This window comes from Pteropus medius, unplaced genomic scaffold (assembly GCF_902729225.1).
Source record: "Pteropus medius unplaced genomic scaffold, Ma_sr-lr_union100, whole genome shotgun sequence".
Taxonomy (NCBI): Eukaryota; Metazoa; Chordata; class Mammalia; order Chiroptera; family Pteropodidae; genus Pteropus; species Pteropus medius.
In genome coordinates this window covers 2478740-2501844 of record NW_024346692.1, presented here as the reverse complement: position 1 = coordinate 2501844, position 23105 = coordinate 2478740, and the positions used below count along the sequence as shown (strand labels likewise).

The 23105-nt window shown below is 37.4% G+C and overlaps 1 protein-coding gene across 1 annotated transcript; it reads left to right on the top strand.

The window, feature by feature from the left end:
* Positions 1-45: 45 nt before the first annotated feature.
* ERP27 (endoplasmic reticulum protein 27) lies at positions 46-17972 on the top strand. Its single transcript, XM_039876422.1, has 7 exons — positions 46-1022; positions 1436-1536; positions 3290-3427; positions 12400-12516; positions 16058-16183; positions 17269-17466; positions 17867-17972. The coding sequence occupies exons 1-7, from the start codon at positions 929-931 to the stop codon at positions 17912-17914; spliced, it is 822 nt and encodes a 273-aa protein (XP_039732356.1). The 5' UTR covers positions 46-928; the 3' UTR covers positions 17915-17972.
* Positions 17973-23105: the final 5133 nt, after the last annotated feature.

The following is a 23105-nucleotide window of genomic DNA, read 5'->3' as shown; positions in this document are numbered from 1 at the left end:
ATATGACTGGAAACAGTTTGGTCCCCCTGTTTCAGTGCAATGGACAATGAACATTTAAAACATAAATAGTAGAAAAATCTCAATTTGTTTTATTTTTTGGTATTATCTTAAGAAACTTTTTCCTAAGCTTGAGACCTATATAACCCACTGCCTGTAGGAATCTGAGAGTTCTGCAGATACCTGTGGGCCAAATCAGACATTGTTTCTGTCCTGCTTAAGATCTTTCAGTGAATGGATTACCATCACCTACAAAGTAGAACCAAAGCTCCTATGTTTATTGTACAAAGCTTCCTGAGGACTGGCCCCAGCATGATTCTGTCCATGTTTATCATTCCCTTCCTTTAGTAATACTCAATTACTTACAATTCTCTCACACATTACATTTGCATCTCTGTGCTTTGGCTTTTTCCATGAAACTCCTCTTCCATCTTTTTTGCTTGGTAAAATTATTTACTCAGGACTCTGCTTGGGCATCCCTGAAGGAAGAAAGCCTTCACTGACCCCATCATTGTCCTAAACGTCCTTAGTCTGTACTCTCATAACATCCTTTGAGTTTCTAAAACTTTTAGCACTTTCCATTTTATATGTAGACTATATGTTCATTTGTTCATCTCTCACATTGACTCTCTAAGCTGGGAGAGGCTGGATCAGATTATAATCATCTTCGTATCCCTAGTACTTAACCTGGCCTAGACTATTTATTTTTCTTATTTAAATAAACTGACCTGACTTTGTTCTGGTTGGTTTTGTTCTGAGGCCCGATCACTGAACTTGGTCTTTTATCTCAGAAGTTGAAGGTCTCTCTAGAGCCAGCTGCAAAGTTCCCAGAGCACTAATAAAACCACAGCCATTAAACTGCAGAGTGGGCTGCCCTGAATCCGTGTTTCAAAACACAAAGTCCAGGGGTTGGAGCAGGAGCAGAAGAACAATGGAAGCTGCCCCATCCAGATTCCTGTTTCTATTATGTCTCTTCATGTATGAGCTGTCCCCAGATGGTGCTGCAGAAATTCAGGAATCCTCAGGTAAAAGAAAAAAGCACTTGGGTGACCACGGGGTGAAAGTATTGTTAGGAGAATGGAAGGGAACACAGTACTACACTGGGTACTTTACCTCCAAATCTAGAAAAATTTCCAGGAAATACTAGATTAAGACCTGTGTTGCCTAGTGGAGAAGAAGGAAGTCTTGCATTGTCTTTGAGAGAGATGCCGTAAAGTGGAGTCACTCTCCATATGTCGGCCAAAAAATAAATAAAAATAAAGCCTTGAAATGATAATTGCATTCTCAGATCTTCTTGGCCTTAGAGTGAATAGAAAAAGTTTAGATGCACTCATTATTTAGAACTGCTTTTCTATCCAGTCCCTAACACATTCTCTTCTTTTCCTCTCTCTCTCTCTCTCTGTCTCTCTCTCTCTCTCGTCTGTCTACGTGTGTCTAGAAGATCCTGGTTCTTCTCAGGAACCCATATGGCTCACAGATGTCCCAGCTGCCATGGAATTCATTGCTGCTGCTGAGGTGGCTGTCATAGGCTTCTTCCAGGTTTGTCCGGATACCATGCTTGCTATCCCCCCAAAGAAACAGAAATGTTCTATCTCAAAGGAGCCATGGCAGTCACCTGCTGGCCAGATGACAGGACATTAGAAGCCAAAGGGGCAGAGTCTGCTTTTAGCTTTGTCATTCGAGATCTCTCAATTTCTAGACATTCTCAGTCTCTGAATTACGTCTTTCTTCTACTTGCTTCAAGAGTTCTGAGGCTGCTGGCTGGGTCTCCTCATCTCTGGATAATTTGAAGCTTAAGTCAGTATCTGATTGCTGAGGCAGGGGCCAGAGTAAAGCCGACTTCTATCATCCAAGCAAAGCATTAGTCAATAGTTACCATCGTCTAAAGCCTCATCAAATAGGTCGTCCCTCATTCTTCTTCCTTTTTGTTTACTCTGAAATGCTGGAAAAGGACACCATTTCGTATATGTTAGCTTTCTGAAGGTATTAGCCTCCATCTTCCAGACTGGCTGCCTGGCTAATGAAAGCAGCCGTAATGAGAGGGCATCCTTCCAGGATTTTTATCTTTCTCTTGAGGTTACATCTGGTGGTTCTCACAGCTGATCAAGCCCCTTCTCTCTTACTGCAGATCTTTTTCTGTTTTCATTCATTAATCCCAACTCACCATCACCCTGTCAATTCTGTGTACACAGCTGGAAGTAGCTGTGATGAGATGTAAGTGGGAGAGGTAGAGTGGGGAGCGCATTTTTCAGTGATGAGAGATCTAAGCGGCAGACAAAAACAGCCACCCTCAGAAAGGCAGGGAGGGGCAAAGGAGTAGAACTAGAGAAATGTGCAGTAACTTAAGCAGCCACCAGATGCCATCATTTGATCTGTGAGCAATTCCATTGTTTATTCTAAAGAGCAGAATAAAAAGGGGGAAGCCTAGATTCACAATTGTTCATCGCCTCGAATGAACTCCACACACCTTTTCAGATGAGCATGGTACCAGCTGCCTCTGCTTGACCCCAGATGCAAGGCTAACCGTCTTTTTTTTCTCTCTTTTCACATCTCTTCCCTCAGCCCAGAGAGATGTCAGCAAAGAATATGTTCATTCCTGTTTATTACCTGAAGCTGCTGTGGGCGATGGTCCTGTAACAGCAGGGAAAATGATGTCAGCTTGCTATAGAAGGGCTAGATTTATCACTCATAAGTGCCTTCTCTGTTCCCTCCTGCAAGCCTGGGTTCCAGAGCTGAAGCAACATGCGAGCAGTATCTTTCATAGGCAATGCCTCAGGCTTACACACAGTAGAAGGAGAAAGACTATTCTCCCACACCCTGCACAAACATATGTTAACAAAACTTCTAAGCCTCCATTTTAATTCATTATTTTTTCTTTTTTGCCCTTTTGATGGCACTTATTTCTTATTTTTGCATTTCTTCTTGCCTCCACAAATTGTTCCTAAAATATATGCTTCCCCATGAGCATCAATGACAATGAAGCCTAACTTTGCAGGCAGCTATGATTTTGAGGCCCCTCTCAGATAGCAAAAACTGTAAGTTCTACAGTAAGGCCAGGCAGGTATCCCGGGCTTGACCATGACTTTGTGGTTACCAACTAACCCGTCCAGCCTAGAAAATTCAGCAATGCCACTGCAAATTTAGCCTGCATTCTTAGAGCCAAATGTTGTATCACGGGACACTAAGTCTATGATTTCTGATATGAGTGAGCACATTTCTACTCCCTGTTCTGTTTCTATATTTCTCCCCTCCAAAATAACCTCTGTGAGGTTTTCTCCCCACTTGTTTTTAGGATTTAGAAACACCAGCAGTGTCCGTATTTCATAGTCTGGTGCAGAAATTTCAAGACGTGTCCTTTGGAATCAGCACTGATTCTAAGGTTCTGGCTCACTACAACGTCACTGGGAACACCATCTCTCTCTTCCGTCTGGTAAGTTGCCTGGGCAGCTCAAGCCTCCTCCCAGTTTTTCCTTAGGCTGTGGATGCACAGACTTCTGAGTCTAGAAAGAAGTCTGTCTTTAACACAAAGATTGATGCCCAAGTCAGGGACAATGATGACAAGGATGATGGCTCAACTCAAGCTTCCCAAACACATGCTGTTCTGAAACGGAAAGAGAGCTGGACTAAGAGGCAGGAGATGAAATGTGTAGCTCTGCCTGGTCACTGATCAGCCATGTGACTTGAGCAAGTCATTTAACATTTCTTAGCTCCAATTCTTTCATCTATACAATAAAATTAACCATATCATCTCTAAGGTCATTCTGAGCTCTAAAATTTCATATTTTTATGTCTTTAGGAGTTCCCTTACACTTGTCAAACATGCATTAAACAACTACTATGTACCATAGGCAAGATATTAATATTAAAAACATGTTAAGTATATTCTCTCATAGATCTTAAAATACAGTAGAGATTGTAAATATGGTTAGAATACAAAGCATGGTTAAAGTATTATAAGGTAAAAAGGGTAAAAGTAGGAATTCTGACCAAAAAAAATTTATAAGGAAGACAAACGAACCAGGATTTAAAGGATAGATAATATTTGGACAAAGTGGAAGAGAATTAATAGCCAAGACGGAAAAAATGTAACTTAAGAAACAATGATCAGGCCAATTTGACTGGATCTCTAGGTAAATATTTTGGAGAAGTAAATATAAGACAGAGAGGCTTAATTGGAACCATATTGTGGAGAAATTTGAAAACCAGCTTGATGGGTTTTTGCTTAATTTGGTTGGCACTGGAAAACCCCTAAATCTTTAGATCATGGAGATTTTAGCAACATTATTTTGAAAATGGATAGGATGGATTATTAGGCAAAAAGACAAGACTGCAAAGAACTTTGTTAGGTGGCAAAACAGATCATGTACTAAGGGTCTGTAGTAGAGAGGTAGCAATAGAAATTGAAGAAAAAGCAGGTTTTTCAAGGATTAGATATCAAAATGATGGAAAGGAGCCAAAGTTTAAAGTTAGGGTATCTAATAATAGTGAAGATATACACAGAAATAAGTTTTTGAAGGTATACACAGAAATAAGTTTTTCTGATCCTGTGTTTGATTGTTGAGTTTGTATTATCAGTGGAGTACCAAGGTAAAGATGACCAGAGTCCACCCTCAGAAAGATAGGGAGGGGCAAAGTGGGAAACTGAGCAAAAGATAAAGTTTCAAAATTTCTGGGCTAAATGTTCTTCACCCTCTTATCTATCTCTTTCACTTCTCACCAACTCTCTCTTACAAGTATTTTATATTCAATGTCTCCAACTTTTTTAAGCTCTTAAATACACTGTTATCTGGTTTATACCCTGTACTCTATTAAAACGGCTTTTCATACTTCCAATCCAATGAACACTTTTTACGTCTTCTTTTACTGAACATTTCTGCCATATTTGACATGTTGACCACGCTTTTCTCTTTAAGCTTCTCTCTTTCCTTGACTTCTAGAGTCCCACTTCTCTTGGTCCTCTTCTTTTTTTCCTAATCTCTTTAAGACCTTCTCTTCACCTACACTACTGCCTGACCCAATGCTCTCCCTAATCTAGATTATAGAATCCAGATTTCATGGAGGGAGAGACTGTTTTGTTCACTACTTCAACCACAGAACCTAAAAAAGTGCCTGACACATAGCAGGTGCTCATTATGTGTTCATTGAATAAATGAATATGTGAATGAATCAATTAATGAATGAATGTGTAATCCTTGGGTGATATAATTCTGTTTTATGCTTGAGTAACACATGAGGATTTGGTAGGTTTTATTTCTAGCCTGGATCTTTCTCATGATTCAAATCCTTGCTATATGTAACTATTTGGATACCCTCATAAGCACCACAATCTTAACATATTCAAAACTGAATTTATCATCTGCACCTGCTGAATCACGTTCTTTCCTCTAAAACACTATTTTATTGAATGGCTATCATTCAGTCTCTAATTTTTGCCAATTGTACCTCTTATCTTATTGAAACTACATTCTCCTTCACTCTTTCTACTTCTTTCCTCTTTCAGATTCTTAGCATATTTGGCATAGACAATTACCATAGCTTCTTAATTGATCTCTCTTTATTCCTTCATATGTAATTTCTAGATTGGTACAGTGACAGATTTAAAATGGAAATTTGACCATGATGCTTCCTTCTTAAATAGTCCCCGTTTCTTAAAATACCAAAATTAAGATATTTAAACATAAGTCTTTTATGACCTGGCCACTACCTGCTTCTCTACTCCCCTTTCAAGAACATTCTCACCCTGGCCTTTACCCTCTCAATACCCATATATATGCAGTATGATGATACAATTCGATTATTTCACACACTATTATTCCTCTGCCTAGAATGCCACTGCCCTTGAGTGTTCCCCTTTCACTTAGCCTCACCCAGCTGATTCCTCCTCACATTCCAGTGAATCGATTAGGCATCTTATCCTTCAGAAAGCCTCCTTGGAATCTCCAAATTGGCCTAAGTGTTCCTCTAGACTTCCATATCTCCATTTTCATTTACCACTTTACAGTGCAAGTTATGTATTTCTGTCTGTCTCATCTTTTACCCCACTGGACCAGGAGCTATTCAAGGGCAGAAACCAGGACTTACTTGTCTTCGTATTCCAAAGGTCTACGATACGTCTCTGGTACTCAGAAGACACTAAGAAAGGGTTTGAGGAACAGACTAACCTCCAAAAGTATGTTTGAGGGTGCCTGAGTCCCTTTACCGACTCTTTCCCCACCTGGATAACGGTTGCGGGTTTGCATTTTCATTATCGTGAAATAGGATTAAATCAAACTCTCCTGTGAAAAGCTTTGGCAAGAAAGATATGGACGGTTAGGTTAATGCCTTTCATGTTACTGTTGAGCCATCTGTAGTAACCCTTCAATATGAAAATTCTAATCAGTTTGTTGTTTATAGATCTTGCAAAGTCCTGATTTTAAAGCCAGTACTACCAAGATACACACAAGGAGAAGAAAAACAAGTGCTGTTGCTTTCGATGTCTCTACATTCTAAACCTCTAATGGGCACATTAGCTCTGCGCACAACTTATTCTTTATAAAGTCCTGTTGATGACTTCCCAGAGCCGTTCACTCTTCTTTAGCATCTGTTTTTTGTTTACTGCTAGTGGCAGACCTGTTCTGAATGAACTCTTGAGACCTCTGTGGACAAGATTATTTATGTGCCATACTAAAAACAAACACTTTGGTTCCTACCCTACTCCATTTGCAGATCTGGGAGAGGTTCAGTTTATGCTGTGCCAGCTTTTAAATAAACACTTTATTCTCAGTTTACACTTTCAAAAGTTGAGTCCATATTTTAGTAGAGTTCTTATTCAGGAGTTTGAGATAACTTTTTTTTTTTTAAGAGATCATCAACCAAAACTATTTTTCTTTACCTTGGGAAATGTAAACCTTTTGCAAATTATCTGGTATCTTTCATGTTAGATTCATAGTTTGTTCTGCTCATTTGTTTGTTCGTTTGTTTGTTTTGGTGCCTAATTTATGATAGACACTATTCCAAATGTTTTTCAATATTCTACCATTTAATTCTCCCAAGAATTTGATGAAATAATTATGATCCCTACATTATCAATAAGGAAACTATGGTTTCATGAGATTGATTCAGCTGTCCAAAGTCTCACAACTAAGACACAACAGACATCTGATTGACACCCAACACTGCTAACTCCTACGCATACCTTTTCTGTGACACTACAGTGACTTTCTAAAGCACTTATTGCTGAAGAAAACCTTTGTGAAGTTTTTTTTTTTTACTCCAAGATTCTAGCTATTCTAATGCCCCTCCTTCTGAAGACTTCTTTTTTTAAACTGCTTTTTCTTAAACCATTTCTCTATACCCCTGGCACAGTTTATCAAATCCCAGAATAATTTCTCAAGATTTAAAGTAAGCATTACATATTTTGAATTCAGAATTTAAACATATAGAATTTTCAGTTGTAAGAACATATTTAGAAATAAACTGAAATGATAAGTGAAAACAATAATAAGACCGTGAGTTGAGTTACTTAATGCTTGAAATATTGGAGCAATAAGAAGCCAGTAAATGCTACATTCATGGAATGCATCACTCTCCAGAAATAATGCAGGCCCATTATATAAACATCATCGGGAAAACTTTAAGTAAGATGAACGGTAATAAGTTGTGTAAGGTAGCCTGTCTGTCTTTTCTGAGTGTGACTGCGGCATGACACTTTATACTCTCCAACAAGACTCTTGTTATTGCCCTTACAGAGATATAATACTGTATTGAATAAACCATGAGCCCATCTTAAAAGGAAATTTCAGATATTATTTGAACATTTAATTTGCTTTGACTTCTATTTTAAGAAATATAATTCGCCTAACTTTAACTCAATAGGATAGTAATGGAAACACAGTAGAGGCATTCTTTCATTCCTTTTATGGTTATTTGTTGGGTACCTAATATAAGAAACTTACCTTGCCAAACAAAGAGCATCAGAAGGAACTAGTGCATAAAAATAAATGGATAGGAAATGCAAGAAGTAATATATATCAAATTATTAAATATTTTAAAGCATACATTTACCAAACATATGGTAAGCTAAGCAGCTTATAAAAACAAACCCAAAGACATGAGGGCATTTGTTTAACAGATGACTTTTCAGTGCTATCCAATATACTATAACTACGATGTCAACTAAGGTGACTTTAATACATTTTGTCAAAAGCTGGGGTGTTAATTAGAGAAATACATAGGAATTCAAAGGAATATTGCTGAAATACTAATTAACATAAAAGGAGTGATTAAATCTGTTGGTTTGATAGAAGTAATGTCTAGAACATAAACCAATCCACTTCAGATACTTTTGGGGAATCTCAAAATCATATTTCAAGGTGGCAATCCTGATTTACTTTTCCTGCTTTTCTTCAGAAGCTTCTTTACTTGAAGAGAAAAATAATATGATATCTCTAGTAAAATTCTCTCCAAAAAGTAGAAAAATATATTTTAAAGAATTTTTTTCCCAACTCTTGGTTCTAGGGTCAGATTTCCTTTCCAGTGAATTATACAGATAATTAATTCCCTTTATAGAAGGCAAATTTCCTGTTCAGATGTTGTTTCCAGGAAGCCTACACATGAATGTTCCAGAGTTTATTGGTTTAAAAAACAGTGAAATAATCAGTCAGGTTTTGTTAAAAGAAGCAGTACAAACTGGAGAGACTTCAGGAGAGTGGTTTTTATTAAAGCTCTTTGCCTTTTAGAGAATGTTATCACCACTTAGCATCTTCTACCTCCAATATACTGCATGCCTTAAGTCCAGAAACACCTGGAGTTACTGGCTTTCCTGTTGCCTCTGTTCTGGGAAATGTGACGGACTGCCTGGAAAAGAGAGCCAGAGGGAGGGGGCTCCTGGCCCCGAGCACAGCTAAGTCAGCTGAGGCACAGACACCAGGCCTATGAGTTCCTAGAAAAATAATCATAAAGTAATAAGTAAACATATTAAATATGAAAAAGGCCCTGATTGTGATTATAATAATGATAAGTTTGATCGCTGCAATTAGAAAACCCTTAACTGTGAAGATGTGCCAGCTGGCAAACCAAGCCTTAAGCCACAGTGAAGATCTGTGTGCTCATTTTATTTCTCTTCTCGCTCTTATTGACTTAGGGAGGATGGTAGCACAGTGAGTAAAGACTGCACCTAAGAAGACTTTTCTCTTGCTTTTATATTTCTGCCTCAAGCTTTCCACTTTGAACTTTGTGAATTTTAAAACAATCCAATATACAAAGGGAGTTCACAGTTTAAAATAGCCCGTGGTTTTGATAAATTTTTTCAAAAAAACTTTTTCAGAAATACAAATGTTTTCTGTACCTCAGCAGTTATTTATTTCATAAATTTGAGTTGCGAAAAAGTCATAAAATAGTGATTAAATTGCTACTTGAGTGAATGTCAGCACATCTGTGCCTCAGTGCACAACATAGGGAAGGCACTCAATAAATAATTCATAAAAAATGGATTATAAGAGAATGACTAGATATACAGAGAATTAACCAAATTAAACATAAAGAGTGCATCAAGCTTCTTAGAGGTTTGTATTGCATTTAATGAACCCAGCGAGAGACAATCTTGAACAAAAGAAGTGAAAAATAGAAAATGGGAGTCATCATAGGGATGACAATAAAGAACAATATTAGACTCTTACTGTTTAGTGACTTTAATTTACCTTTGTCTGAATTCCTTCATGCATAAACTAAAATGATAATTACCTCTGACTTTGCTGGGTAGACTGGGAGAAAGGATCCTGAGAGCAGAAGAATGATCCATGGCAAGATTTGACTGAATAGGACCTACATAAGATAGCAGGTATAAGGGGAAGAGGTTAAAGAAATATCCAAGGGTTGGTGGTCCAAAGATCCCAAAAGTGACCCAAAGTATTTTAGGAAAGGGAATTGTTCAGGACTCGGCCTTGATCATTTTATCTGTAGGCATAGATGCTATGAGTTATGGATGCACTACATTGTGTCTTAATGGTCATGAGTAGACTGGAGGAGAGGAATGGGAAACTCTGAAAACAATGATTGGCCTATGAAATCCTATCTTTTAATATACCTAACTATGGTGGAAAGGTGGTTCTAAAATGTAATTCTGGGGTAAGAGACCAGGCAGCCCCTTCTACCACAGACAATTAAAACAAAAAACAAACAAACAAAAAAAAAAACTGGGCCAAAAAAACGGGAATTAGTTAGAGAGAGGAAAATGTCTAGACAAAGATCTGGAAGACGGAAACCCAAAAGGTAAACCCCGTATTGGGAGTGCTTTTCTTCTGGGAGACTTTTGCAAGTTCTAGAAGCAGCAACCAAGAGGCTGAGAGGTTTATGAGCATTTCTGAGACCCTCAAAGAGCCAGAAAAGTAAAAGTTGAAATCTAGGGCCCAGAAGAGAAAGTAAGAGGTAGATTTAGTAAAATACCCTTTGCTCTGCTTTAGAACCTAAAGAGCAATACCCTAATAACAAGAATGAGCCATAAGTAGACCCATCCTCCCAAGGACTGCAGCACAAATTCAAATCATCTCGATTCCTGAAATTGTATTAGAATTATCATATATGAATATATAAATATATACACATATATTCACACTCATATAATATATATAATTACACATATAATCTACCCTTAGCCATACTATAGTATAATAGCTAAAACTCAAAGAAAAAGAAAAAAATCTTAAATCAGAGAAAAGAGATTGCCCTCAAAATAATCTCAAAGGGGTAATACTAAGGTTCACAGATGACTTCTCTACAGAAAGAGTGGAATGCAAAATATAAAGAATTATACCTTGCAAAAATTGAAAAAGAATAACTGTCAACTTAGAATTGTATTTCCAGCAAAATAGCCTTCAAAAACAAAGGTTAAATAAAGATATTTGAAACAACCACGCTGAGAGAGTAGGTCACCCAAGAGAACTACTTCATGCTAAAGGAAAGACCTATTGGCAGAAAGGGGAGAAATCTCAGATAGAAACTCAAAAATGCAGGAAAAAATGAAAAGAAACTAAAATGTAAATATGGGCATGAATGTAAAGGTATATTGACTATATAACAATGATAATAATGTCTTGTGAGATTTAGAATTAAGACATACGACAGTAATCACCTGTACTTTTTGAGTGTGGGCCAGAGAATGGAGTTGAGAGGAGGTAAACTGGATTATAATATTCTAATGTCTGCATTGTCTAAAAAAAGGATAAAAGTGCCAATTAATATTAGATTTTGATAAGTAAAGAGTGCATGTTGTATAATGTATGCTGGTAATCCCTAAGAGAATTACTAAAGCCTATTTAACTTCTAAGCCCATAAAGGAAAAAAGGAATAATACAAAGCATTTGATCAATTCAAAAGAGGCCAGAAATGCAGGAAAATGGAATGTACAACAGGCAGAGATGATGGAAAAAATGCATATTTAAAAATACAGCAATGTACTTTTTATAAGAGACATCATTTTCAAACATAATGACACAGGGACACAAGCAAAATATAAAGATAAGAGGATAAAGATATACCATACAAACACTTCCAAAAGAAAGCTGAAATAAGTATATTAATATTAGACAAAGTAGTCATTGAGGCAACAAGCATTCTTAGAGATAAAGAATTATCTTTCATAATGATAAATTTTCAATTTGCACAAAAGATTTAACAATTCTAAATTTGCATTTATCTAATACATGTCCTGAAAATATATAGGCAGAATAACTGGCAGAATTGTAAGAAAAAATTTAAGAAAAAAATCTCCCAATCATACTGGAAGATTTTAACACTCTTCTCTTGATAGAATAAACTAGTTTTTAAAATCAATAACAATACAGAAAATTTAAACTATAAAATTAACCATGTTACCTCATGTGCATATATAGAATATTGCATTCAAAACTGTAGACTGTACATAATTTTAAGGACACATAACATATAAAAGTTGATAAAAGATGTAAAATGTAGAAATTAAGTTAGAAATCAATAACAAGAAAATAACCAGAAAGTCTTACTTTAAAATTAAGGAATATACTTCGAAATAATCAATAGTTTAGAGAAGAAATAAGAACAAAAATTTTTAAAAATATTTTGAACTGAATAAAAAGATCTACATACAAAATTTATGGATACATTTATAGCCTTCTAACGGAACTACCTCTTTATGAAAACTTTTCTGTTCTTTCTTAGATGATATATGGACCTGTGATGATACTTGCCATAACTTGTGGGACATTTCTGCCCACTTCTTTGTATCCCACATGGCAGTGTGTTCCTTGAGGGCAGAGAGTATCATCTATTTACAGTTCTGTTTTTGGAGCTTTAACAGTGCCTGACATGTGGTAGATAGTCCAGAAACATTTATCAATGGATAAAGACAAAACAGCGACAATTTTATCCTTTTTTTTTTATGTTGCCCAGGCGGATAACGAACAACTGGATTTAGACAGTGAAGACATTGAAAGCATTGATGCCACCAAATTAAGCCGTTTCATTGAAATCAACAGCCTCTACTTGGTGACAGAGTACAACCCTGTGGTAAAGAATATCCCCTGTCTCCAGCCCCTAAAGTCCCTGTGTCAAGGAGGGTACTTGTCTTAATAGCAAAGATCTTTTCCTCTAGGAGTTCTGATCCTTTAACCAATAATAACAGTAACTGCCATTAATGGAATACCTAGTTGTTTATATTCCATTCTTAAGATTCATAGACTTGTCTCTATTCAACATAGAAAGAAACAGAGTCAGGAAAGTTAAATGATCTATCACCTGGCTAATAAGAAAGAGAGCCATAATGCAAAGTTAAGGTGGCTGATTCAAAAACTTCTGAGATTTCCTGCCTGACAGTGTTCAGTAAAGGTAACTCTGATCCTAGCAACACTCTAGCCCACATTCTCAAATGAGATTGCAATCTATGATGTAGCTCCATTTTTTTTCCCTAAAGCATCAGGAACCAATATTTTTGTAAAATGCAATAAAATAAACAAAAAATTAAAAAAAAAACCCTAAGGATGACATATTTGGATGTTGCAGCTATGTAAAATTCCTATAAAAGTTTTCATACACTTCTTCCCATTTTATGTGCCTACATCCTTGTGGACCAGTAACTAATAATTTGGGTGTGGCATCACCTGCACACGCCTAGACCCACATAGTGACTCAGCTTTCTTTCTATGTTTGTCTTCTTTTGGTGTTGCACGCTGTACGCAGCTTGGGTCAAGGTGGTGGTCCATCTGTCCTCATAATCTAACACTCTACAGCTTGTAGAATTATCTTATATGGCCTGCTTTCTCTTTTCTCTGCCAGAGATCATAGAGTGATGGAGTATTAATTTCCATTGATCCATATCAGTTCAGAATTGTTATGCATTCTCTAATAATGACATTTTACAACATGTCAAGGTCTTTAGAAATTACAATACCCTTTTCCACCATATTCTCATTTAATCCTCACATTGATTTTTTGAGGTAGAAGAGAGGAAATTATTATGCCCATTTTATAAAGGAGAACATTCAAGATCCAAGTGACTTAGTCAAGATCACACAGTAAGTAGAAAAGGCATAATCGAAAGCAAAAATTTTAACTCATCATGCATTAGTTCGTCTTGTGTATTTCCATTTCACAGGAGAGAAAATGGGAGGGAGTTCAGAAAATTGAAGTAACCTCCTCAAGGCCATGTGACTAGGAATTTGAGCTTCACAGACAGCCCTCTGCACTTGTCTCTGCCTTTTTCATGACTGGTCTGTCTGACTGAATCCTGTGGTTTTTCCATTGCCCTACACAGCCTTCAACAGAAAACACCCCTTTCCTGTTGACTAAATTCATGTCCACCTCTCACACGATGTTTTGTCTCCATGGAGTGCTAACTCCATTTCCACTTTCGCTAAGGTTCTAAATGCACGCATCTAGGTTTGTTGACAGCAATAATTGAAAAAAATTTTTCTTTCTAGACCATCGTCAATCTGGTCATTGTGTCTATAGAGATGCCAGGAATGCATGTGGGACCAGAAAAGACTTTATGGTTCCTGGGTTTATGGCCCTATGGTCCTAAGTTCTGCGGGACAACTAAGGCAGTGGCAAGAATTGGCTTTCCTGAGTTCTTATGCCTGATCTATCTTTTATCTTAGAGAAGAATGACATTATTTTAAACTTCACTTTAGTAGTGAAGGCAAACCACATCAAGAAGAAATTAGGTAAGAATTTCTTTATAGGTGCAAGTTCAACTTTTATTGTGACTTCCATTTCCCAAAAGTAGTACTTTTTTCATTTGGAGACCTGCTCCACTACTATAGCTATTGCTCATTTGCTTATGGTACAGAGGTTTGTATCAGCAGCAACTGGGCAGAAAGTCACAGAAATGTATTTGGTCTAACATGTATTTTTAATGTACAGACTCAATACTTGGCTTCAAGGTAAAAAATTAGACTGTGTTTATGAGGATTAAACTAATCACTTTTGCTATGCTCAATCCCTTCTGCTAAGACAACTGTACCTTCTGACTCGCTAGCTTTGATTTCTTGACTCTTCCCAAGGATTATCCTCCATGTCTGTTGTAGGAGCATAGATGCATGCTCTAAATTTAAGTAGTGGAATCTAGTCAAACAACAGACAATTACTTAACATCTAATCTCCCAAATTTAAAAATCTAAGAACTGGTTTTAAACTCTAGGAAGAATGTTTTGGAAAGAACCAATAGAGCCTTCCTTGACTACATGTTGGCCAATAAACCTAAAGAATCTCTACACAGCAGTGTGTAGCTTCCAAAAGGATCCTACCTAATTGTTTCCCTTCCCACCATCCTGGGACTATGCCCAGAGGTTTGTTAACCCGCCATACTCTCTCTCTCTCTTCCTGTGCACGTGCTAGTTTTACAGCAATGTTTTCTGTATTTAGGAGAGTTGAAAGGGAATGGAATTTTTTTTAAAAAAAGACTTTTGCAGCACTATTTCTGGAAAATGAAATGAAGGGAGCCAGTGCCATATTTTCACTCTCTCTTCTCCTTACTCTGGCTCAAAGCTATCTCACTCTCTTCCGTCACTGATGACTTCATGGCGAATTACCATCTCTAATCAGCAAAAAATGTTTCTGATCTCCTGAAGATCTCATCTCATTATTGACCCGAGGTAAACTGGTTCAACCACATTTAGGGTTGAACTGGTTTAGAAGGAGTTTTTTATGTACATTCTGATGGTTTAAAAGCATGGACTCTGGAGCCAGACTCTCTTGTGTGAATCCCAGTCCACCTCTTATGTGACTTTGAGAGAGTCTGTGCCTCAATTTTCTCATTTATAAAACTGGGAATTTGAGAATTAAATTAGTTATTATATGTGGAGACCTGAAAACAGTGCCCAACAGATAGTAAGCACTCAAAAGTGTGCACTATTAATATGGAGTCAAAGGCCACATTTTAAATGTATCTGACTGCTCTTAACACATGAAGAGAGATTACCCCAAAACTTAACAGTTTAAAAGAGTAAAAATTGATTATCTCACACAGTTCTATGGGAAGCAATTTGGAAGTGACTAGGCTAGGTGCTTCTAATCGGGGGCCTCTTGTGAAGTTGCTGTGATAGGTTATGGAGGCAAGGTCATCTGAAGGTGTGATGGGGGCCGGAAGATCTGTTTCCAAGATGGCTCAGTCACATGGCAGACAAGTCCATGTTGGTTGTTTGTAAGAGAGCTTAGTTCCTTGCTTTGTGAATCTCTCTATAAAGCTGCTTAAACACCCAACAATAGGACTGGCTTTTCCCAGAGTAATTGATATAAAAGTAAGGCAGAACCCACAATGTCTTTGACGACTTAATTCTTGGAAGTCACACTCCAGCATATCTGCAATATCTCACTGGTTACTCAGCTCAGCCCTATTCCATGTGGAAAAAAGGGATCTACACCATTGTATGAAAACCAGAGTGTGTGACTTACCGAGAGCCATCTTGGAGGCTAATTATCATTTGTGTTATTGGTTGACGGCTCTCATTTATGTTTCTGTCTATGTATTTACTGGGTTGCCTCTAATAGATTGCTTTTTTTTTTTTCACCCCATCTCTCTTTTATTCTACTATGATACATTTCAACTTGCCAGACTGCAATTGGCTTATTTAATAGTATGATTCAGATTCATCTTCTCCTGATGATGAACAAGGCCTCCCCAGAGTATGAAGAAAGCATGCACAGATACAAGAAGGCAGCTAAGCTTTTCCAGGGGAAGGTAAGTCTGGCATGAGAGACACCCTTTTGAAAATTCGGCACATGCACACTAGAAAAAGTGGCATGGGGTGAGGGAACTGAAATATATAAGGAAAACAAGTACGGTTAAAAGATAAAGTAAGAACTGGAACATAGTAGATCACATTACTGTGATTTAAAATTAAAGATACTGTATTTTATACTATTAAAGACCTGTATAATCATATCTTCTGTTGGTGGTAATCCTATTTCTTTTTTTCTACATTGATAAGTTGAGCAAAAGTATAGATGTGAAAATAAAAATTACCTATTTATCACATTTTTTTTACTACTTGCCATGATCTCTTAAAGTGTTAGATTTCAGGGCTTATTTCTCATATCAAACACCTATCACGTACTTGGTGCCTACTGGATGTCCAATAAATACTTATTTCTTTCCCTTTCCTACTTTGTGCAATTCTGCTTGATATCACTGACATAGTAAAACTTCAACCATTTTAAGGCTACTGCATTGAACCAGGAGGCCTGTTCAATCATGAGAACTGTCTGAGGATAAAATAAGCTGACTTTCTGGTGGTTGTTTTCCTAACACAGGAAGTTTTCAGTGTTACCAAATGTAGCCAATGCTCTAATCAGAATATTATAAAGAAGATTTCTACTCTGGGTAGAAGGTTTGATTTAATAATATAAAATACTTAGCATTTAAGTACTCACTATGTGCCAAAAACTGTACTAGAAATACTGAATGTATGCTCTCATTTAATCGCCCCAGCAAAAGCCCATTTTGCCCATGAGAGCCCTGAGTGTCAGCAAGGCTAAATAATGTGCTGAAAGTCACACCGCTAGAAAGTACCAGAGGCAAAATTTAAAACTCATTCCATTAGGTTCTACTTTCTCCCTTCTATGTTCTTAAAACTATATCAACTGGATCAAAAGGATAAAATACCTAATTCAAAGTAAGAATAAATTCATTCTAATTCGACTAAGATTTAAATTGTGTGGTACGAACCATAAATTCAATCAGAGTAAACTGCCACAATTACAGGATGTCTCATTCTCCTCAGGACCTCGCATAGATCTTTCTCTTTCAAACTTCTCCAACTGCAGATTCTTTTTATTCTGGTGGACAGCGGTGTGAAGCAAAATGGGAAGGTGATATCATTTTTCAAACTAAAGGAGTCTCAACTGCCTGCACTGGCCATTTACCGAACTGTGGATGAGGAGTGGGATACCTTGCCCATGGCAGAAGTTTCTGTAGAGCACGTGCAAAGCTTTTGTGATGGATTCCTAAAAGGGAAATGGCTGGTAAGTGTGAGACTATAAGGAAAGCAAGTTGAGTTTTCTTCCTCTATGTCTCTTTTATTTCCCATTGAATAAAATTTCTCTGGGCTCCACTGGATTTGATTAAGAACAAAGGTAAATGACGATATGGTGAACAGAGTCTTGATGCTTTTTGGGAACAGAGAATAGAACTACAAAAGCATTTTTGGAAAGGTCTTGCCTATTCAAAGGAGCTGAATTTTGAATTTCACCGTTCTGTGCACAATATCAGTGGGAAACAAATCAAATTCCATATAAAGAGTTCATGAGATTGCAGGTAGATTAAGACTTCCATGAGTAACTAAATAGCTCAGTTCTTTAATCTCAGAACTCAGAAACAAGAGTGGAATCCAAATCTAAATATCGGTGTCATGATGTTTTTCAGGGAGAAAATCATGAATCAGAAGAAAAGACTCCAAAGGTGGAACTCTGATTTCTCCCTGATACTTCTGCGTACCATCAAGTATCTACTTTATGTTGAATAAAGAGGAGTAACATCAGGCCCTACAGATACACACACACACACACACACACACAGCTTCGTTTTGTTCCTTAAAATCTCATTTACTCTCCTTGTCCTTTCTTTTAATTTTCCTATACTCTTACTACCCATTTAGTTTTCTCTTATGTATTCATCTCATGTAGGCCTATAATACCATTATCGTACCACTAGGTCGAGGCTTTAAGAGAAATCTTGTGATGCCACTATGAAGAGAGACATGCCTTGAGGGAGATTGTTCTGATTTGTCATTCGATATTGAATGTGGACCCTGCACATGACTTTCATACAACATAGTTTCTTCTCTACTAGGGTTACCTAAAGGTTAAAACTCTACTTTCGTTAGAAGTACATGTTCCCATCTCAGATTCAGGGCAAAGAACAAAAAGACAGTTTTAAAACACCTTTCTAAATTGTCTTTTTGCCAGAAGTCAAATGATGTTCCCCAGTTTCTGAACTCAGCAGAAACAGACCATGTAAAAACTCTACGCTTGTTTAGCATTCCTAACTCCCCATGTAAATCGATAATCACACAATAAATGAAAGGCCATAATGTTATAAGAAAAAACTGGCATCTTTTTTCAGGTCAAACCTTTTGTAAATACCCAGCTGCCCAACTAAGCAATATGTACCCTCACCAGTGATCCACTAATGTTCACTCTGCGGGTGGGATGGAAGGTGGGTAGAAACCATCCTGAGTGAGGATTAGTATAAATGTGGCCAAAAAGTTCAGAATCGAATCAATTAATAGGTTCGGGTTGAGGAAGAGGCGAGAGGACGGGGGCACTTGGCCCTGGGGCAGGCTAGTGCTGACTAAGTGTGTGGATTACTGCAGGTGAAGTGTGCAGTCCAGCCCATGTGGGAGGGAGAGCTTGGCTGTGTGTCTCTGGCTCATAGGCTATTACTGTCAACACACAGATACTGCGTTGTTCTAGGAGGCCCTTGGCTCAAAACGAAAGTATCTAAGTGCTGAGAAGCTAAAAAAAAAAAAAAAAAAAACAACCCACAGTATACACCTAAGGACTGGTCCAAGTGAGGAACAGAGAGTGAAAGACTTAGTTGTTTTTTTCTGTGGGGAAAACTCCACAGCCTCTGAGCTGGGAGTCAGCAGCTGGCAAGGACACTGTGAAAGCAGCAGTGTACAGCACATCTCTCAGCAACATGAGAAGGCCATCCAGTCCATCCACAGGGCTGCAGAAAACCACCCAAAAAATCTCTTGCTTGAGGCTGAAAAATACTCCAAGGATAGGCATACCCCAGAAGCCTCTCTTTGATCCTATAAACCAGAGCTCTTGACATTTACAGTCAGGAAATTCTTCCTGATATCCAGCTGAGGTCCCCCAGCCATACACAGCTTATTTCTTCTTACCCACACTCCATGGAAACTCTTAACAGCTGCCAATCACCATCTCCAAAGAGCAACTTCAGCTCTTTGCTGATCCAGTCTTTTTTCTCCTTACTCACTATCAACTTTTTCATCACTATTTTTTTTATTTCCAAGTCATTTGATTCACTTCATTATTTTCTCCTTTCCCTCTTTCTCAATGTTACCTCTTTCTTGCTTAAAATAGTGAAATTCCAAACTATTGTAGAAATTTGGTAAATGCTAACAAATAAATTTCCATGAGCTATATTTTGTTCAATATTGGGTTAATTTTTCAATTATTTTACTTGAAGTGTTCCCCCCATAACTATGGTCAACACTAACTACATAGTTCTTGACACTTTTACAGTGTATGTTGCTGCTTCATGACATTCGATAGATAAAATATATTTTATTATATATTCTTTCATATGCTTATTTTCATCTTTACAGTATTGAATTTAAGTATTCCTTCTCAGTTTATGTTTTTTCCAAAACTACAAGATATTTTTTTCCTGTCTTCTTCACAGCCAACCTTTTTGTAGCTCTGGGGACCCGTGACCAAAGAATGGGACTCTTCAAAAAGAAGAGATCTCTAGAAGTTCTAATTCATTCACTAAAGATCAGACTTAGTATTACAAACTTCTCTAATTTCCAGATCTTCTCTGTCTTTTGATAATATCTTCTTAAAACTCTACATTCATTTCCCAAGGCTCTGTTGTTGTTGAAATATCTAGATATATCTCAGCTATTTTTTATTGTGAAATCATTTATTGGTCCTAGTTGGAAACACTGCCATACTTTTTTCTTTAAAGTATGAAGGACATGGTTATGTTAGGCAAGAGAACTTTGTAAAAGGCATTGGAATATTTGGAAGACTATGATATATGATAGAAGGAAGGAGTGGGGGCAGGGCCTAAGTCAGAGGAATGCCAGGAAAGTTTGTGCTTGAGTCTCACCTCTTCCATGTACATGGCTCTGTGATCTTGAGAAAACCTTCGAACTTTAGTTTATTGAGGATAATACAATAATTCATAGGAATTTTTGCAATGATAATACATCTTAAGAGAAGTCTCTCATTACTTTTAATTTTTTATTTAATACTGCACTGACTTCTCTGAGTAAAAGTCATTTCTCCAATTGGCAGAACATGGAAAAAGAGAGGCTTCCTTCTGGATCTTAAAAGAATTAGCAGTGGAGTACCTCACACTTGAGATTAGAGAAGTATCTAAACATTTCTTTTGAAAGTATTTAACTTTTAAAATGTAGGTTTTACTATTATTCGGGTATGGTGAGGCCAACAGATCTGGAAGCCATTGCCGCTGAAAAGACAGTTTGTTACACATCCCAATAGGAGAGAACTGCCATGCCACGCAGGGCCATAGAGGGAAGTGTTAGAACCAGTCAGGAAGCAGAAGGAGCAAGAGAAAAATGTGGGCAAGAGTCCTCATTGTAGTGTCTGTAGGAAGGAACAAACAAGTCATGATAAGCAAGATTGAATAATTTCAGCAGGATCTGAGGCATAAGCACTGTCCTGAGTTGTCTAGAACCTAGTTCTGGGGTGATTAGGGCAGGTGGATGGTGGCCCAGAGTGTGAGAGCCTTATGAGAACTCAGTAAAGGAGGTGGTTGGGGTATGGGCTCTGGATTGGTTGGTTTGCATAATGAAAAACACCCTAGCAGGTGAAATGTTTACTATCTCCAGAAATTGTCTAGCCCTGGAAGGAACAGTCTCTCCAGGGTTAGCAAGACCCCAGATGTCAAAATATCAGAAGTACATGGCTAATAGAATACTCTAACAACCAACAGCCATGATATTTCTCACCCAACTCACCTAGTTTGGTCATGCCATCTTTATTAAACCCCTATTAATAAACATTCACCTTGGGTGGGTGGGGGTAGGATGGGTGTTAAGTGGTGTAGTAAGAGAGCAATTTGTTTATTCATATACTCATTCATTCATTTAAATACTTACAAATCAACAACAAGTGTGCTAGGCAAAGTTACCTCCTAAGAAAGCAAAGTTGGGTGAGCACACAATGTAAATATATATATATATGCCTTACTACTAAAGTGTACAGCCGAAACTCATTGGATTTCGTTAACCGATGTCACTATAAAATTTATTTATTTATTTATTTGTTTGTTTGTTTGTTTGTTTGTTTGTTTGTTTAAAAGAAAGAAAGCAAAGTTGGCCTTGGATGATAAGCTATGGAACAGAGATATTTCAGTTGTAGTGACAACAGGCAGCATGGAAGCCATCGTATTGATTCTGGGTCATGGACAGAGAACAGCAAAACAGGGATAGCTGGGTAAAGAAGAAAGATGCTGTGTTGAGGAATAAACAGGAGGCTGGTAATGGGCAGAAGAGGCCCCAGAGTTGAGGGAAGAGAAGCCATAAAAAGTAAGAGTCTACCACAAAAGGGAAGAAGCTCATCATGAACAAACTTTATTTCACAATTGGGTTTGGAACCAGCCCTATTTATTTCACCTTTCTGAAAGTATCTGGTTTTCTAAGCAGAGAAAAATAAAACAAGAAGTGGGATGTATATGACTCATACTGCTAATTGCAGTACTTTTACATGCAGAAACCTAGAGAATAGAAAAAGGAAAAATTTAAAAACTCCTTTTGAGTTTCAAATCTTTGGAGAAAAGTACTCTAGAAATCAAAGCAACGAATAATTTTAAAAGCATACCTCTGTAAATTTGAAGAAAGTTCACCCTCTTTCAAACCATTTCTAAGATAGGCCAGTGCATCATTCTTTTATTCCATTCTGTAAGCAGAAGTCATTGTTTCTGTGGGTTTGACAATGAAACATCTGAGTCACACTAGAGTGGAAGGTAAGGGAAAGTGAAGGATTATGGAGTTAAACTACTTCTATAGGTTATAAAAAGTTGTATGGAATCCAAACTTTAATGTTTTAATTGCACTAAGTCTTAATAGCAGGATTCAATTTCTACATGAGGCCTTCTGGTCTTAATATGGTAATGTGGTATTAGCCTAGGCTTGAGAAAGAAAAAATAGATGGGATTTGACATCATTCTAGCTATGGTGAAGTAAGAGTTTTAAAATTAACAGACGTGTTGTGTTAGTGGTCAAGTTTCCCAGGAAGAAGATTCTGAGACTAAATTTCCTTGCAGGAAATTTGTTGAAGAGTGCTCTTGGGACCTGTGAGGAAAAGAAAGTAGGATTAGGCAGAAGGAAAAGTTGGGCTATAATGTAGTCACAACAAAGACTCAGATTATCCCATGAAATGTTCTTTTGGAGTTGTCCCAAACTGGAGAATGACGGCCAGGTCTTTAAACCCTCACATTGATCGTTTGATGCAGGCTGCACACAGGAAAGGTGTGTGATCCCAAGGAAAATGGCTCACCTCAACAGAAGGCAATCTCTGAGTTGGATGTTAGTGAGTGGGATTAAGCTCAGTGCTATCATCTGTCAACACATCCAGCAGCCTGATGGTAGATTTAACTCTAAATTTTGATGCTAGATTTAACTCTAAATTTTGACCATAATGCTTATTTATAATAACTAAATTTTATGGACTTTATCATATTTCTTGTTAAATATCATTTCCTTTTATGACCAGAGACAATGGTGTCTTACCTTCCTGTAACCCCTTCCTGCTCCTCACTCCTTCTAGCATATCCACCTTCTTGCTAATAATTACCCACCCTGTGGTCCACCCTTCATTACTTTCTACCAACTCATAATGTTTGTCTCTGCTTTTTCTTCCATCTTCATCTTTTCCTAGGATGTTGC

What these genes read in the sequence shown, in the direction of transcription:
- ERP27 (XM_039876422.1), top strand. Translation starts at nt 929, where the DNA reads ATGGAAGCTGCCCCATCCAGATTCCTGTTTCTATTATGTCTCTTCATG. An exon ending in AGAAATTCAGGAATCCTCAG is followed by an intron (nt 1,023 to 1,435) that starts GTAAAAGAAAAA and finishes ACGTGTGTCTAG; the next exon opens with AAGATCCTGGTTCTTCTCAG. An exon ending in CTAAGCTTTTCCAGGGGAAG is followed by an intron (nt 16,184 to 17,268) that starts GTAAGTCTGGCA and finishes CTCCAACTGCAG; the next exon opens with ATTCTTTTTATTCTGGTGGA.